Source organism: Macrobrachium nipponense, chromosome 1, assembly GCF_015104395.2.
Source record: "Macrobrachium nipponense isolate FS-2020 chromosome 1, ASM1510439v2, whole genome shotgun sequence".
NCBI classification, from domain to species: Eukaryota; Metazoa; Arthropoda; class Malacostraca; order Decapoda; family Palaemonidae; genus Macrobrachium; species Macrobrachium nipponense.
Window position 1 is genome coordinate 181,000,278 of NC_087200.1, and position 15,755 is coordinate 181,016,032.

A 15,755-nucleotide genomic window follows, 5' to 3' on the forward strand; every position below is an offset into this window, starting at 1 on the left:
CTCTATTACCCATTAAATTATTCCCGTGTACTTGGAACAGTTTCCTGAGTAAGAATACTGTACTTGTTTATATATTAAAGTTATACCCGTGTAAGTAATACACAAAATTTATATGACTATTTTAAAAACCTGATAATAGTTTTTTGTTTCAGGAAATTCTCCATATTGTGATAAGAGAGAGAGAGAGAGAGAGAGAGAGGAAGGTATAAATATCTTAGAATCACTATTGAGTGAGTGAAAACGGACCCACACAACGCCGACGATTATTGAAACCGGATTTAGCCCAAAACAAAAAATAATTTTATTTACTGTTTTGGATCACTGGGTCTTTTCCGCTGCCCTAGTGCGCATGTCCACACGTCTTTTCTTTTTTATTTGGTATTTGCTTTAATCCCCTTTCTTTTAAACTATCGTAATGATGTCTATTTTTCTTTTATTGTAACCAAACTAGATATATCTTAATCTTAAACCTACCTATTGATTAAGAAATCAAGTCTTATGCAAAATGCGAAGAGTGGGATTTTGGCCAATGTTCGAGTTCTGGTGTCACCGGTCGCGTCTCATTAGCATATTCCAGGTCCCCTTACAAGGAAATTGAGACGACTTTTTCGCCATTTATGGCGCTATAAACCCTAGGTCAACCAGACGACAAAGCCGTCTTTCTAAATACTAGTCTGAACTTCGTATCTACGATTACCTTCATTCGTAATCTCTCTATTTCATCCTTTTGTCGTTGTGCCTGAGGGGTGTTGAGGCGGAGATGGGTGAGTGGGAATAGGAGAAGGGGTTTGGGGGGTGGGAGTGGAGGGGTTGAGGTAATTCAAACGTCAAGAAAGTTCTTTTGCATAAACCAGTTTATCTATATGTAGATTCATTCCTCACATATATATATATATTTTTTTCGTATTTCGTCATGTCCTGTTATGCATTGGGAGAAAAGTAAACCGGCTTGGGGGGTGATCTAGCAGAAAAAGAAAGTATTGTGAGATCATCAGTGTCAGAAAGGTCCAAGATACGTGGAGGGTAATAAGCTCTTTCTGTCATAATGTGTAGTTAACAAGTGAGCGGATCGCGGAACTACACAAACGTTATTTCGAACTTCGGGAATGGAACAAAAACTTTCTACATGTCGTCTCGGTGAAAGATCGATAAGAAACGATTTCATGAAAGCTCGACAAATTTAAAATCGCAACTTCTTCCCCACCTGGATTACCGAGTCGCGTGTCTGATATGAACGAAGCTAGAATTTTCTGGAAGCTGTAAGGAAGTGAGATTTAGTCATCGTCGCTCTACGGCGATTTCGACACCGGCAAGAAACCTATCCCAGGGCGGTGGCATGCAACGGCAGTTAGAATCGGACTGAACTGGATCCTGAAGTGTAAAAGGAAACTGTGCCTACTACTCTCTCTCTCTCTCTCTCTCTCTCTCTCTCTCTCGCTTTTTAAATTACAGTTGGGTTTACTCTGCATTTCATGGTTTTTATTCCTATCATTATCATCATATGGTATTCCAGTAATTCTTTCTGAATATTATGGTGAAGCATTTTTTTTTGCAATATAATAATTTCTTTTAAAGTTAAGGTACAATCTGTTTTTTTCGGTACTCCCTGGGGTTTATATTATTATTATTATTATTATTATTATTATTATTATTATTATTATTATTATTATTATTATTATTACATTAAAAGTAATTGCTGCCTCAGCTGCGTTAATTTCATAAAGGTTCTTCTCTATTTCTCTAATTATTGTTTAAAAATAGAAAAGAACCTTTATAAGATTAACGCAGCTGAGGCAGCAATTACTTTTAATAAAACATGTTTAAAAGAGGGTTTACTTCCAGCATATTATTATTATTATCCAGTTATCATTTCCCAAAATCATGCAGAAACTTAATTTTGTATTGACATAAAAAAACCTACTCCCAGTTAAATCAGGTCAGGATCAGCTTTTGCAAATGACCTTTGCGTTTAAATTCATAGACCCACCCCTCCCTCTCCTCCCCTCTCTAACTCACCCCCACCAATAAATCCAGTTCCTGGGAGATAAAAGAAAAAATAAGAGTTAATTTTTTCACTAAAGATCGTCTTGGAAAATTAGAACGTCTGAAGGATTTCTTGTTCGTAAAGTTTAAAAACCTCTTTTTTTTTTCTTATTTTTTACTGTGGTTTATTTTTAATTGAGGTACTGATAAATTTTAAACTATTTATTTTTACTTTGGCTCTTTTTTAATTGAGGTTCTAATAAAGTTTAAACTCCTTTATTTGATCTTTGTTATTATTTATTTTCAATTGAGGTACAGGGTGTCTATAAAGTCCCAGTACCATTACAAGTATTTATTGCTTGTAATGTTACTGGGACTTTATGGACACCATGTATTAATAAGGTATAAAATCCTTTATTTTTTTTACTGTGGTTTGTTTCTAATTGAGGTACTAATAAAGTTTAAACTCCTTGATTTTTTTACTGTGATTTATTTTCAGTTGAGGCACTAATAAAGTTTTAATTCTTAATTATTTTGCTGTTGGATGACACGAAACCTCCTTTTTCGTCTTAATTCAGTTTCGTCTGTTTTCTCGGTGATTGTCACGAAAGGCTTTATTTCTCTGCTTAATTACAAATGTTATTGGTTAAGTTAATATTATTTCAGTCTTTTTAACTTTTATGCTTGGTGGCAAATATACATACATACATAAGCACACAATTTATAGATATTTATATATATACATACATGTGTGTGTTTGTGTGTGCGCGTGTTTGTGTGTATCTGTGCGTAAGGAATTTAGCAAAGCCGAACGTCGTTAAGCGAGTTATAACAATTATGTGTATAATCTCTTAACAAGTATTCGTAAGAAAAACTATAAGGTTTTGAATGTTGTGGTAGTGAGAATGGAGATGAAATGAGAGAGAGAGAGAGAGAGAGAGAGAGAGAGAGAGAGAGAGAGAGAGAGAAGGATCAAGTACGAGTGAGAGGGCACTGGCCATCAATGTTTTGAAAATTTGTGATGACAACTTAAATTCCAGGACACAGGAGAAATGATGACGATGTCATATCGCCTGATTCCGATGTTATCAGTAAGCCTGTTTCGCCTGCTGTGGTTTTGCGAAGAGAAATAGCATTGCTTTGAAGCAGTAGTATTAAAACGCCGTTAGTACCAGTTGCTAAAACGCAGTGTGGTTGTGCATAAGTTCCTACGTTCGTAGCACGAAGTCAATAAATATCTTGAATTAATCTATATGATTTATTATCTAAGAAAGTACATAATTAGTGTATAGTTACGCAACTCTCTCTCTCTCTCTCTCTCTCTCTCTCTCTCTCTCTCTCTCTCTCTCTCTCTCAAATGCATATCCCATTCTGGTCACAGCAGGGTTGCCATATGTCTTTGGTCATCATAGCGCACATGAGCTTCAAAAATATCGTTTTTATCAAATTGATCGTAATGAATTATCAGGTGCCTTTTATTGATATCGTATGCCTTTCCTGCTGCTACAGATAATAATAACAACAGTATTCCAACTTAATGGGGAGACTGTCCCTGAAGTAAATTTTGAATGATTTGCTTACATGAATTTTGACAGATGAAATGATTTAGCATTTTAGTTTAGCTAATGTTCCTCCTTTAGTTTTGCCAATACTTAGTATTTGATTGTTCATATATCTCTTTGCTTTTCCTGCATACATAACAGGAACTAATTCGTTTCTTTGCATAATTTCCATTTATATCGAACTCAGAACCAAATCAGCAGGATTAAGTTATAACACCAAGTAATTATTTATAATTACTGAAATGGAATGTCCTAGAATTATGCAGTTACATTTAAAGGCGTGAGTCATGTGGCCTACTTTCTTTCAGTATCATATTTTACATTTTCATGATGTTAAAAAGCATTCTTCCCACGGGCAGTCTGGATTGGTTAAAAAGTGATACATGATTTTATGCTCTTAAATACCTTTAGACGCTAACAATGTACCTTCATAATTATTAACTCTGTTTCCGATTTTTGTTTTGTAAACATTTACTTTGCTAAACACACCTTCTCATTCAGCATTATCGTCCGCTAAACTCAGGCCACAAACAGCCAAATCTGCGAGGTCAGAAAAGTCATTATCCTCTTTTCGTAAAATGTCGAGGAAAAAATGTCTCGAGTGTCATTTGCTGTCAAAACTGGTTCATGAAGATAAGGAAAGTTCTCGGGAATGCTCCTGTGTGGTCATCTCTTCTTTTTTTTTTTCTATTAGCGAACGATTTTCTCGGCGACAATTAGTCAACAGATGACAATTTTGCAGACCTTTAGACGTAACAGGAAAGCAATTTGGGCATTGCAAGCTGCCGAGGGTAGCCAACGTAGTATAGACGCCACCAAGCCTTTTGCTGACGACACGTGTTGCCTGCGCGCTCGTAGAGTCGAATTTCTCGCGCTGGTGACCGTTTGATCGACCTTACAGTCTGGTCGATTTTCCATGCTAGGGGTGTTATGCTTTTAGAAATGTAATGACATTAAACTAAACTAGCGGAATCTCGCATCTCGTGTAATTTAGCAACTGAGAATTAGATAAATAAAGGGAAAGTTGGGTAATACATAGTACTTATCACTCCTTGAAGTAAGATTTGATTGTTTTAGAAAGCTTTGTTGCTCATGTTGATTAGAGTGCATGAGATTATGTATTCTTGTGGATTCAAGACTAATTATCTCACTATTGAATACTATTTTTTTTATTCTGTAAATAAGATATACCGTTTAAAGTGGAGATGATATAATATGTGCGGCTTATTATGCTACACGTTATATTGTATATTGCGATGTTGATCTGTACACCATAATATGTCTGTTGCCTCCATTGGTCTGTTGTATTCATATGATAAATTATTTATACGCAGAAGGATAAATAAACATCTGTCTAGCAAAGTGATTATCGCAGAAACGTACGATACTTGTAGTTGAAAGGATATAAACCCTGATTTATTGCACGTGTACAATAATCATTGTACGAATGACAGCCATGCAGCGCTCAGTCAAACTGCATTCTCACGCTACTCGTCACACGAACATACGAAGTCACGCTAAACACGAGAGCCAGACGCATCTCACATCACTTACAAAAGATCACACAATCACATGATGACCATAAGACGTTTAATTATACTGCTGCTTCAAAACACTGAAACATCTCTTCGCAAAAGCTCAATATAGAGGCGAACTGGCAACTCCCGAGTCAGGCCATCAGGCACCGTTATCAAATTTTCTATTTTGTCCTGGAATTCACGGTGTCATCACAAATTTTCAAAACATCAATCGATGGCCGCTGCTTGCCTTCGCGCTCATGCTTTTGTCTCTTTGTTGTTGTCTTCGATGGTTTCGTCTCCATATTCAGTACAATAACATTCAGTAACCTTTCGGTTATTCTTACGTATAGTAAGAAAGTCCGTAATGAATTGTTATCATAATTCACACCACGACATTTGAACCAATTTTCCATGTGTGTGTGTGTGTTGTGGTGGCCGGTAGGTTCGGGGATGGGTAGGGGTGTGTAGAATATGTATTTGCGTTCTCTCCTCTCTCTCTCTCTCTCTCTCTCTCTCACTCTCTCTCTCTCTCTATAAGGCTTTTGCGTAGCATACACCTTCATGTTCAGAGCGCTGTACATTCGTACATTTATTTTTTTTCCCCGGAATTAACAATTTTTGTAATGTTTCCTATTACAGGTAATTCAGGAAATGAGCAAAACCGTAATTTCTTTCTTTTTCATACTAGACGTCCTTCAGATCAAACACTTGAAATTTATATATGAAAAAAAAATCTACATTTCCGATTTCCGATGTCTAAAAAGAACCTATATAGTTTCTCGTACACCTCTCAATCAATCAAGCGTCAGGGGAATAAAGTTCTATCTCGTCTTCTGTCTGCAGATGGAAAGATGAAAATGAAATTCTAGACGTTTCCACAGACGATATGAAGACTTCTTTTTTGTGTTCATTTGTGACCGTTTTTTAAACAAGTATTTCATCGTGTTACTTCTATTGAGTAGGGAATAATTATATTGATTTTTCTTTTTTAGTTTTTCGTGGTAAGCTGTTGTACTTACAAGTGAGTTATTTTACTTGTTTTTGTTGTTGTTGATGCTGCCGTTGTTGCTTATGAAGGTAATTTCATCAACAGTAGCATTACTGTCAATTAAAAAGAAAATTACTCATAGCGGCTTGAGTCTTCAAATGTATATGGGTAAAGCGCTGAGCTGAAGACTCTCATCAAGGTTCTTTGCGGCGTCCCCTCGGCCCCTAGCTGCAAAACCCCTTTCGTTCCTTTGACTGTACCTCCGTTCATATTCTCTTTCTTCAGTCTGACTTTCCACCTTCTCCAAATAATTGTTTCGAAGTGCAACTGCGAGGTTTTCCTCGTTACACCTTTCAAACCTTTGCACTGCGAATTTCCATTTCAGCGCCGAATGACCTCATAGGTCCCAGCGCTTGGCCTTTGGCCTGAATCTACTCAATATGTGAGTAAACGTATAGTTAGACAATAAATCTCTACAGAGAGCTTTCTGGAATCTGTTAGATTCCCATTTTCAGAAAACGGAATTCAACAGATTCCCAGGAGCTCTGTGTAAAGATTTATTTCTAAAATACATGTACACATACATAACTGTGGATTTGTTTCTCCGCTTTCAGTCTTCTATTCTCTCGTATTGTTCGGTGTGATTATTAACATTATATAGGAAGCTCAACTGTCTCCATTTCTCTTTAGATTTCTTGGGACATAAGATTAGCAGAAAGAACCCTTCCCTGAAAGCATTGCCTCTTTTCTCTTATGCTTTGCAACTCAACATTTTTGGTTACATTTCTTTGGAGAGAGAGAGAGAGAGAGAGAGAGAGAGAGAGAGAGAGAGAGAGAGAGAATAATAATGATAATAGTGGGCACTGCCATAAATCAGATATTTCAGTTTTAATTCGTCAGTTTGATGTTGGTTGTCTTGGTTACGTTCATTTTATTTAAAGATTTTGCAGGTGTATTTTTGAAGAGAGAGAGAGAGAGAGAGAGAGAGAAGAGAGAGAGAGAGAGAGAGAGAGAGCAGCAGGGGGGTGGGTTCAGGGGCGGGGTTGAGAGAACGCTAATGATAGTAATATAATCTCTGCCATGAAATTACATAGTCCTAATTTCACGAAGATTTTGCCGGTTAATTTCTGCAGAGAGAGAGAGAGAGAGAGAGAGAGAGAGGAGAGAGAGAGAGAGAGAGAGAGAGCAATGGAAAAATATAATAATAAGATAATAATCCAAGACATGAAACAAAGCATACCAATTTCCACTGCCCATTTTGATATGGGTTTTCTCAACTGCTTTCTCCCTCCCTTCACAAACAGGAATACCGAGATCAAAATGGAGACGCTTCGTGAAGATGACTGTTGTCTTTTACAGCGCTTGAAGCCAAACCCATTATATATATACCCGCTTTCTCTCCTCGGGACTCTGGGAGGTCTGATTTCAAAGGGAGTTCTGATGATCATGTCCACGCGCGATTTATCACTGGAAAGAAAGTCTCCTACCAACGGGTATTTCGTTAATCAGTCTTTCCAGAAGTGCTTTTCGAAAGCTGGGCTTTTGATACCACACTTTCTCTCTCTCTCTCTCTCTCTCTCTCCTCTCTCTTCTCTCTCTCTCTCTGTATTTCTTATACAGTGTATATATATATATATATATATATATATATATATATATATATATATATATATATATATATATATATATATATATATATATATATATATTATATATATATATATATATATATATATATATATATATATATATATATATATATATATTGTTCATATAGGTGTGTATATAAATATATACATTCACATAAATATACATATATTTTTTAAATCATGTATTTACATATTTCTTGTATATGTGTAAAACGTGATGCTATGTATAAATAAAGATTTTGTCACGGAGGAAAATAGAAAGGCGAGAGAGCCAGGAACTTTCGGTCTAACATGACCTAAGTAAAGGGTCGTGTTAGACCGAAAGTTCTTTTCTCTCTCACCTTTCTGACAAAACCTTTATTTATATATATTATACATATATATGTATATATATGCTAAAAAAATCACAGTAGATGCACGTGACTTCATAAATAAGCGAATTCCACAGGAAAATGATAGTCAGAAATCCAAGCGTTTTCATCTTTACTCAGACTTTGTCAAGGAGTTAATGAGGTACAATTGGAGAGAAAGGTCTCGGGTACAACACAAGATCAAGAATACCAGATGGTTAATTTTTACCCTTTTGACAATTAACCATCTGGTATTCTTAATCTTGTGTTGTACCTGAGACCTTTCTCTCCAATTGTACCTCATTAACACCTTGACAATGTCTGAGTAAAGACGAAAGCGCTTGGATTTCTGACTATCAATTTTCCTGTGGAATTCGCATATGTATATATATCTATATATTCACATAAATATACATATATTTTTTTATCGATGTATTTATATGCATACTTTTGCTTCTGGTGTGTGTGGTTGTGGTCGTTTATCTAACTGATTTGCATAAATGTATTTTCATCTGTGTGAAACCTTTCCTTGTACGGGTCGACGACATTACTGTAACCTTGCAGTGTTCACGTGATCAGTTTATAATCAAACAAAAAAAATTCAATTCTAACCTTCGGCAGACATTATTTTTGTATCACATCATCCCATTCATCAGAATCGTAATTTTTTGTAATGCCTTCCTTTTTTTTCTTCTCTCTCTCTCCAGAGCGAACAGCAAGAGCGGTACAGACAGAAGGAAAGACGAAGAGAGAGAGAGACAGAGAGAGTTATTTGTTTTCCCTGAAGACCGGTTCTGAGGAAGACTTTCCAAGATGTCGCCATCGCAGACCACTCCCTGCTTTATCGCTGCTCAAAAGCAGCCCATTCCCGACGATGCAGGTCAGTGGGTGATTGATGTTGTTGTTGTTGATGATATCTTTATTATAATTGTCATCCGCGCTGTTTTCATTGATTCTAGAGCTGGTTGGGTGCATTATTGTTGTTATAATTGTTGTATTTTTATTATTATTATTATTATTATTATTATTATTATTATTATTATTATTATTATTATTATTATTTCACCAAGATGAGTCCGAAATATGGCAAATATTTTTTACGGACAGTTGTATATTACAAACACACACACACACACAGACACACACACACACACACACACACACATATATATATATATATACATATATATATATCGTTGCAAAGCCTTCCATTGCACTTCTTGCAACACCTTCATTGCATAACATCAGATACATTGAAGTAGCGCGAGCCTAAATTCTCCCTTTGATTTCTGCCTTCACTTTTGCTTGGATGTCTTGTGAGTTTGTTAAATAAAAATATAGGATATTTCCATTTCTATGTTCACGCATACACACATAAATACATACATACATATTCTACACTTGCGTAATGTTAATCAACCTACTTTCGGTGCCACATGGACTTCATTCTCGTAGTGAGTCAGTATGTAAGCCGCAAACTTAACGGCAAGTAAAAATAACGTAAAATAAAATTAAACAGTTTAAAACAAGAATAAAACCAGTTCTACGGTGTTGTTAATTGCTGCTGGATCAAAAACAATTGGGCCAGCCAGTTTTTAGTGACAGCGAGTCACGTAAAGTTATTCGGCACGACTGTTGCCTGTGGCTTTCGTGTCGCAATGAATTTGCGACCTTTTGGCGACATTTTTATGGGTGAGGGTATTGTGGCATGCATCTTTGATGGGCATACGTACTCATCTCCTTCTTGGGCTTTCCTTGACACTCTAGTGACTTACACAATCAATCTGCTTTGATAATTTCATATCATATCTCTTCGAAAAGTCAGGAATAAACTTTTATGTGCTAAAGTTGTAACTTGCCGAGTATCGATCACACACACACACACACACACACACACACGTCTATTATTCTTGGTACTATATTGGGTTTTCCTTGACACTGCAATGAATTAATATCACTTAATAGTTCATATTTTTAACTATTAAGTGATAGCTTGCTCAGTATTGAACGCAAACACATACTCACACACAGACACACACACACACATACACATACACATACACACACAAGATTCAACTGCAAAGTGCTAACTCAGCAAAACGTCGAACACATACACACGTACAAGACACAGTCAGAAATAGATCAGCTCATATACCACATATAACGTCAGTACTGAATCGCGTTCCTCCCACGCCCAGACGAACTGAAGGAACTGCGCTCCAACGGGAAGTGGGCGGCAGCCATCGCCCTGGCCAGCTACATCTACGGCGAGTACACCGTCGCCCGGCAGCTGCCCAAGGACCCGAGGCAGAACGGCTGGTGGCTGATGTCCTCGCCTTTGCCGACGATGCTCTTCTGTTTCATCTACATCTTCGCCGTCACCTACCTCGGGCCGAATCTAATGAAGAACCGGAAGCCCTTCACGGGGCTAAGGTCCGTCATGATGCTCTACAATGCCATACAGGTCGTCTACTCCGCCTGGCTCTTCTATGAGGTAAGGGAGTGCGACAAGGCGAGGCTTTGGGCCCTTTTTTGTTTATGTTCTATTTAGACGCATGTAGATACTACATTATATATATATATATATATACATATATATATATATATATATATATATATATATATATATATATATAATATATATATATGTATTATATATATATGTATATGTTTAGGTAATTCTTTGTTGATATAAAAGTCTTTTTCATATTTAAAAAAAAATAGTGTTAAAGCAATATTCAATGAGTTAATAAGTTAACCATTACTTGTGCCTGTTGATTTATATTCTCTACTACTACTACTACTACTACTACTAATACTACTACTGCTGCTACTTATCTACACTACTTCTACTACTCCTGCTACTTACTACTACTACTACTACTACTACTACTACTACTACTACTACTACTACTGTTAATACTAGCACTTTAAGCATATTTAAAAAAACTAACATTTAAACGCCCGTACATTCCTGAAGTTGATATTAATTGCGGGGAATGGTGTATGTCAGTTAATTTTAATCAAATGCTAATTTACCAATATATTCACCGATTTACATTAATAGTCTTTGCATCGTGGAAATAAAATTTGTCTAAATCATAAACAGAATAGTAAAATAAAGTAGTAATAGTTGCCTGAGTAACAGCAATCTAATCTAATTTTTTTAAAGGAAATGGGTACGGTAGCTAAAAATAACAAATGAATTTTATTTGTGATCAGTTTAAGTCAATCACTACCGTCATACAGTGGCGATCATGACCATGACGCAAATGTTATCGTTATCGTTTCTGTATTTACGATAAAAAAAATATTAAAGTGAATAAAAAAAAAACTAACTCGCCAATAATTGAGATGAATTAAAAAACTAACTCACAAAAAATATTGCATTGCATTAAAAAATAACCAACAACAAATATTGAATTTAAAGTATTAACCCGCAAAAAAATATTGACACGAATTTTAAAAAATATCTCACAAAAATATGTAAATGAATTAAAAACTAACTCAAAAGGAATATTGAAATGAAGGGAGAAAGTAACTCACAAAAAATATTTAAATGAATTACAAAAACCTAACACAAAAATATTGAAATAGATTAAAGAAAGCACACAAAAATATTGAAATTAATTTAAAAACTAAATCACAAAAAATATTGGGATGAATTAAAAAAACTAACTCAAAATATATTGAAATTCATTAAAAAAAACTAATTCACAATTGATATTGAAAGGAATGAAGAAACTAACTCACAATAAATATCTAAATTAATTAAAAACTAAAAAAAAAAATATTGAAATAAATAAAAAGAACTAAATTACGAGAAATATTGAAATGAATTAAAAACTAATTCGCACATAATATTGAAATGAATTTAGAAAACTAAAAAAAAAAAATATTGAAATGAATTAAAAAAAAATAACTCTCACAAATGTCAGCCTAATGGATAAAGCTAATGAGGAACCCATTAAATAATGTATTAATATTAACATTTCAGTTATCCTTTGTACAAACTACAATGAAAACTAAACTGCATTTAGTATAATGTATGAAAAAATTGCGATAACCTTAACACATGGAAACTGCTTGCTTTAGCTAAACTTTAATAGAATTATTAACCTGCAATGTGTATAAAACATTTATTAATATATAAAGTACGGATTTTGCTTTTGAATTACGTGAAAATGTTGGAAAGTTAATTGGCCAGGGATTTAAACATTTTCGATTGTAATTACAATTTTGTATGTTGCAGTGTTTCAGCTCTAATATAATGTTATCATTTCCGCAACTCTGATATATTTCAGTTGTATAAAGCTCCTGTCTTGCTATATATAATTATAATACTCGCGTATATATGCTTCAGTAAGCTTTTTGTGATCATGCAAAAAAAAAAAAACGATATGTAATATATAATGAGAGAGAAAAAAATTCTTCTTAGTGAACTTCTTTTGTGTAACAAAAATGCACAATTATATGGTAAACTATATTACTGTTTAAAATACAAAAGCAAAGATTCGAACACCAGTGTTTACGCTGAACACGAAGATCTTTGTTTTCAGCTTTTCCACGGCTATACAATTGACTATATAATAGGGCGTTTTTATTACACAAATCGTTGTTCACGAGATTGTGAATTTCTCATCAATCTTCCTTTTTCCTTCTCCTCTTTTAACCCCGGCATTCTTTTTCCCCCTTCATTTTCCTGCCTATCCTTCTTCGTCCCGACTCCTGCCTGCCAGGGAGGGATGGGCGGCTGGTTTGGGACTTACAAATTCATTTGCGAGCCCTGTGATTTCTCCGATAACCCTCAAGCGATCAGGGTAAGTTGATCCCCCGCTCTCTCACACCCGACTCCTGACCTGTAACCGTGACCTGCCATCGATTTGTTTTACAGGCCGGCGTGGGTGGTTGGTTCGGGAAGTACAAATTTATTTGCGAACTGTGTGACTTCTCCAATAATCCCCTCCCCGTGCGGGTAAGTGCAGTGGAGGACTTAAGGTAAAAGCCAAGTTTGTGTATGTAGGTGTATGTGTATATCTTCTGGTATATCGTCTGTGTTATCTTCGCTCTTCAACGCCCTCACCGCCTACAGCCACCACCACCTGCTCCTCCTCCTCCTCCTCCCCCTTCTCCTCATCTCCCTCTTCCTCGAGTTAGGCCTATGTACTGTAGCGCGCATGCGTAAGTATGGGTTTTCTAGGTCTGAAATATTTGGACCTTGTGTAGGCATATCTCTGGTGTACTAGAGCGATCTCTTCACAGTGTTATTTTCCTTCTTACTGTACTTTAGTTTTCCTGTGTAATTGTAATATTGCCCCTGCGCTGTACATTGTCTGCTGAGAAACTTCTGTATTTTTTCAGATGTGTGACTGTAATAGTTTGTGGTAGGTACCGTAGCAATCAGTGTAGCATACTATTTGTCATTAGTTTGTGGCAGGTACCGTAGCAAGCACTGTAGTTTACTCTATTTATTATTAGTTTGTAGCAGGTACCGTAGCAACCAGTATAGTTTACTATTCATTATTATTATCTCATTCTCCTGCTTTTTCATAAGTAAATTTTTGTAAGTTGGTACACCTTCCCTAAATAGTTTTTTTTTATATAACTTCAACTTCATAAAGAATTTGTTTCCATCAGTGTAATCTTGTACCACATTTCCAAAGGTTTCTTTATCTTTTATTTTTCTATTAAGATTCATCGAACGATAACTCTTCATCTTAAATGTCAATGAAAGCTTTCTTGAGTGTTACCAGTTGCTGATAATTGAAACTGCAACATTCTCGAGTTATGTGAGTGTTTTCTGAAACTCCGCTTGACTTTCTCTTAGCTTTGATAAGATATCTTGAGTAGTGGTTTTTTTTATCTTTATTATTGAGACATCTCTTTGTGGTTTCTATTCTCGGCTATGAGGGTTACTATGTGGTCCTTTCGGGTTTGTAGTATGATTCGTTATTGCCTCTGCTTGCAGAAGTATTCTAATGGAAAAGGTTACAGTCTTCTCTGTGTAAATCTTTGTGTGGATTAGCTTCCCGTGGCATTTATTACGTGATGATAAAATAATTTTGTAGAGAAAGCTTCTATTGTATAGTTCTGTAGCACCTTAGTGTACGTGTTTATTTTTTACTCAATCTTTTACTATTTTCCAACACAATAACGACTAGATAAAGATAAGAGAGATGAGATGAAAAGAGAAAAGGGGAAAACGCAGTACAAAAAATTACAAGTCATCAATAGCCTCATGATGTTCACGAGATAACAATCATTTTTCCTTTGTCAGAACTTAACAGATGAAAAATCAAATATCGCTCGCAAAGTGAAAGCCTTGAGTACTTAGAGCCGACATAACGATACAAGTTAAACGCAGAGAGATCAAATCTAAATGATTTTTTTTTCTTTTTTGCAGTTCTCTGCCTACTTTTTCATGTAATATATTAGGGAAAATTAATAAGGAATTTATTTTTCATTTCAGTGCTCATGGTCTGAGAATTTAGAATTATTAAGTGCGCACTGGTAGTTGGCCTTCAAAGTTCTTTACTTCAAAAGCTGGGTTGATGTAAAAGTTTTTTCTGGTTGTTGCAAAAAGGATTTGAATACTCAGTTATTTCTTATTCCAGTACAGCTGCTGGCTTGAAAGAAAATATAAATGTAGAATTTAGGATTTATGAAATTTATAAAATTGCATAATAATTTTTGTGTTACTTACGTACTGATTTATTTATTTACGCTATTTATTTACTTAAGCTTTGTCTGTATATGAATTTTATTTGGTATGTAAAAAGTGCCTTATATTTACAGTTACAAACAAGGTAATTTTTTATTCACATTAATGCAGTGAATGTGTAAATTATAAGTTAGTCTGTGAATATTTCCATTGATAGATAGATAGATATCCACATTTGATGAGTGTTATGCATATTTTTACAGACTTCGTCTCCTTAACTGGCATTTCTTCAGATAAATGAACTTGCGTCTAGTATTATTTCCGTGCTTGATTCATGTATACATAATTCACTCACATAATTCACGTTTCCCCAGATGATGCACTGTGGTTTCTGGTACTACTTCTCCAAGTTCGTCGACTTCATCGACACGGTAAGTTCACTTTTCAATTCTCTGTCTATTTCTCCTTCATATTGTCACCTTCGACGACCAGTTCCTCATTGGACGAGTGGGTTACGTGCTCGCCTACCGATTCGGTTGTCCGAAGTTCGCTCCCCGCTCTGCCAACGCGGAATCAGATGAATTTATTTCTGGTGATTAGAAATTCATTTCTCGATATAATGCGGTTTGGATCCCACAGTAAACTGGAGGTCCCGTTGCTAGGTAATCAGTTGATTCCTAGCCACGTAAAAGATATCTAATCCTTCGGGCCAGCCCTAGGGGAGCTGTTAATCAGCTCAGTGGGTTAAACTCAGATCTACTTAACTTTTTAACCTTAGATGACCATACTTATTGTAACGCCAGTGTGTGTATAGATCATTAGCCTAAGTCGTTCTTTTTGCATGATACTGCATTTGCATTCTGTGTCCAAAGCTGCACGTGTGTACTCTTAATATTTAATGTAGATTTATCAGTATACAGAGGGTAGAGTACGTAGGTTTTTGTAATAGGGTAAAAAAAAGTTAGGTCCACTTCATAGCTGAGTGGTATTGGAGGCGGTAGAACTACCAAGGTCGGTAGTTCAATCCTGCTCTGTCTCTGCT

The 15,755-nt window shown here is 35.6% G+C and overlaps 1 protein-coding gene across 6 annotated transcripts in view; it reads left to right on the forward strand.

The window, feature by feature from the left end:
• LOC135219885 (very long chain fatty acid elongase 7-like) overlaps window positions 1-15,755 on the forward strand; it is a 185,431-nt gene that overhangs the window by 155,062 nt on the left and 14,614 nt on the right. For 5 of the 6 annotated variants that reach the window (XM_064257034.1, XM_064257036.1, XM_064257035.1 and 2 more), the window contains exons 2-5: window positions 8,760-8,932; window positions 10,251-10,546; window positions 12,947-13,027; window positions 15,088-15,144. In XM_064257034.1, coding sequence (XP_064113104.1) covers window positions 8,866-8,932; window positions 10,251-10,546; window positions 12,947-13,027; window positions 15,088-15,144 — 501 coding nt within the window. In that variant the 5' untranslated portion in view covers window positions 8,760-8,865. Of the gene's footprint in view, window positions 1-8,759; window positions 8,933-10,250; window positions 10,547-12,791; window positions 12,873-12,946; window positions 13,028-15,087; window positions 15,145-15,755 lie in introns of all 6 variants that reach the window. The other variant, XM_064257037.1, reaches the window with a different exon arrangement.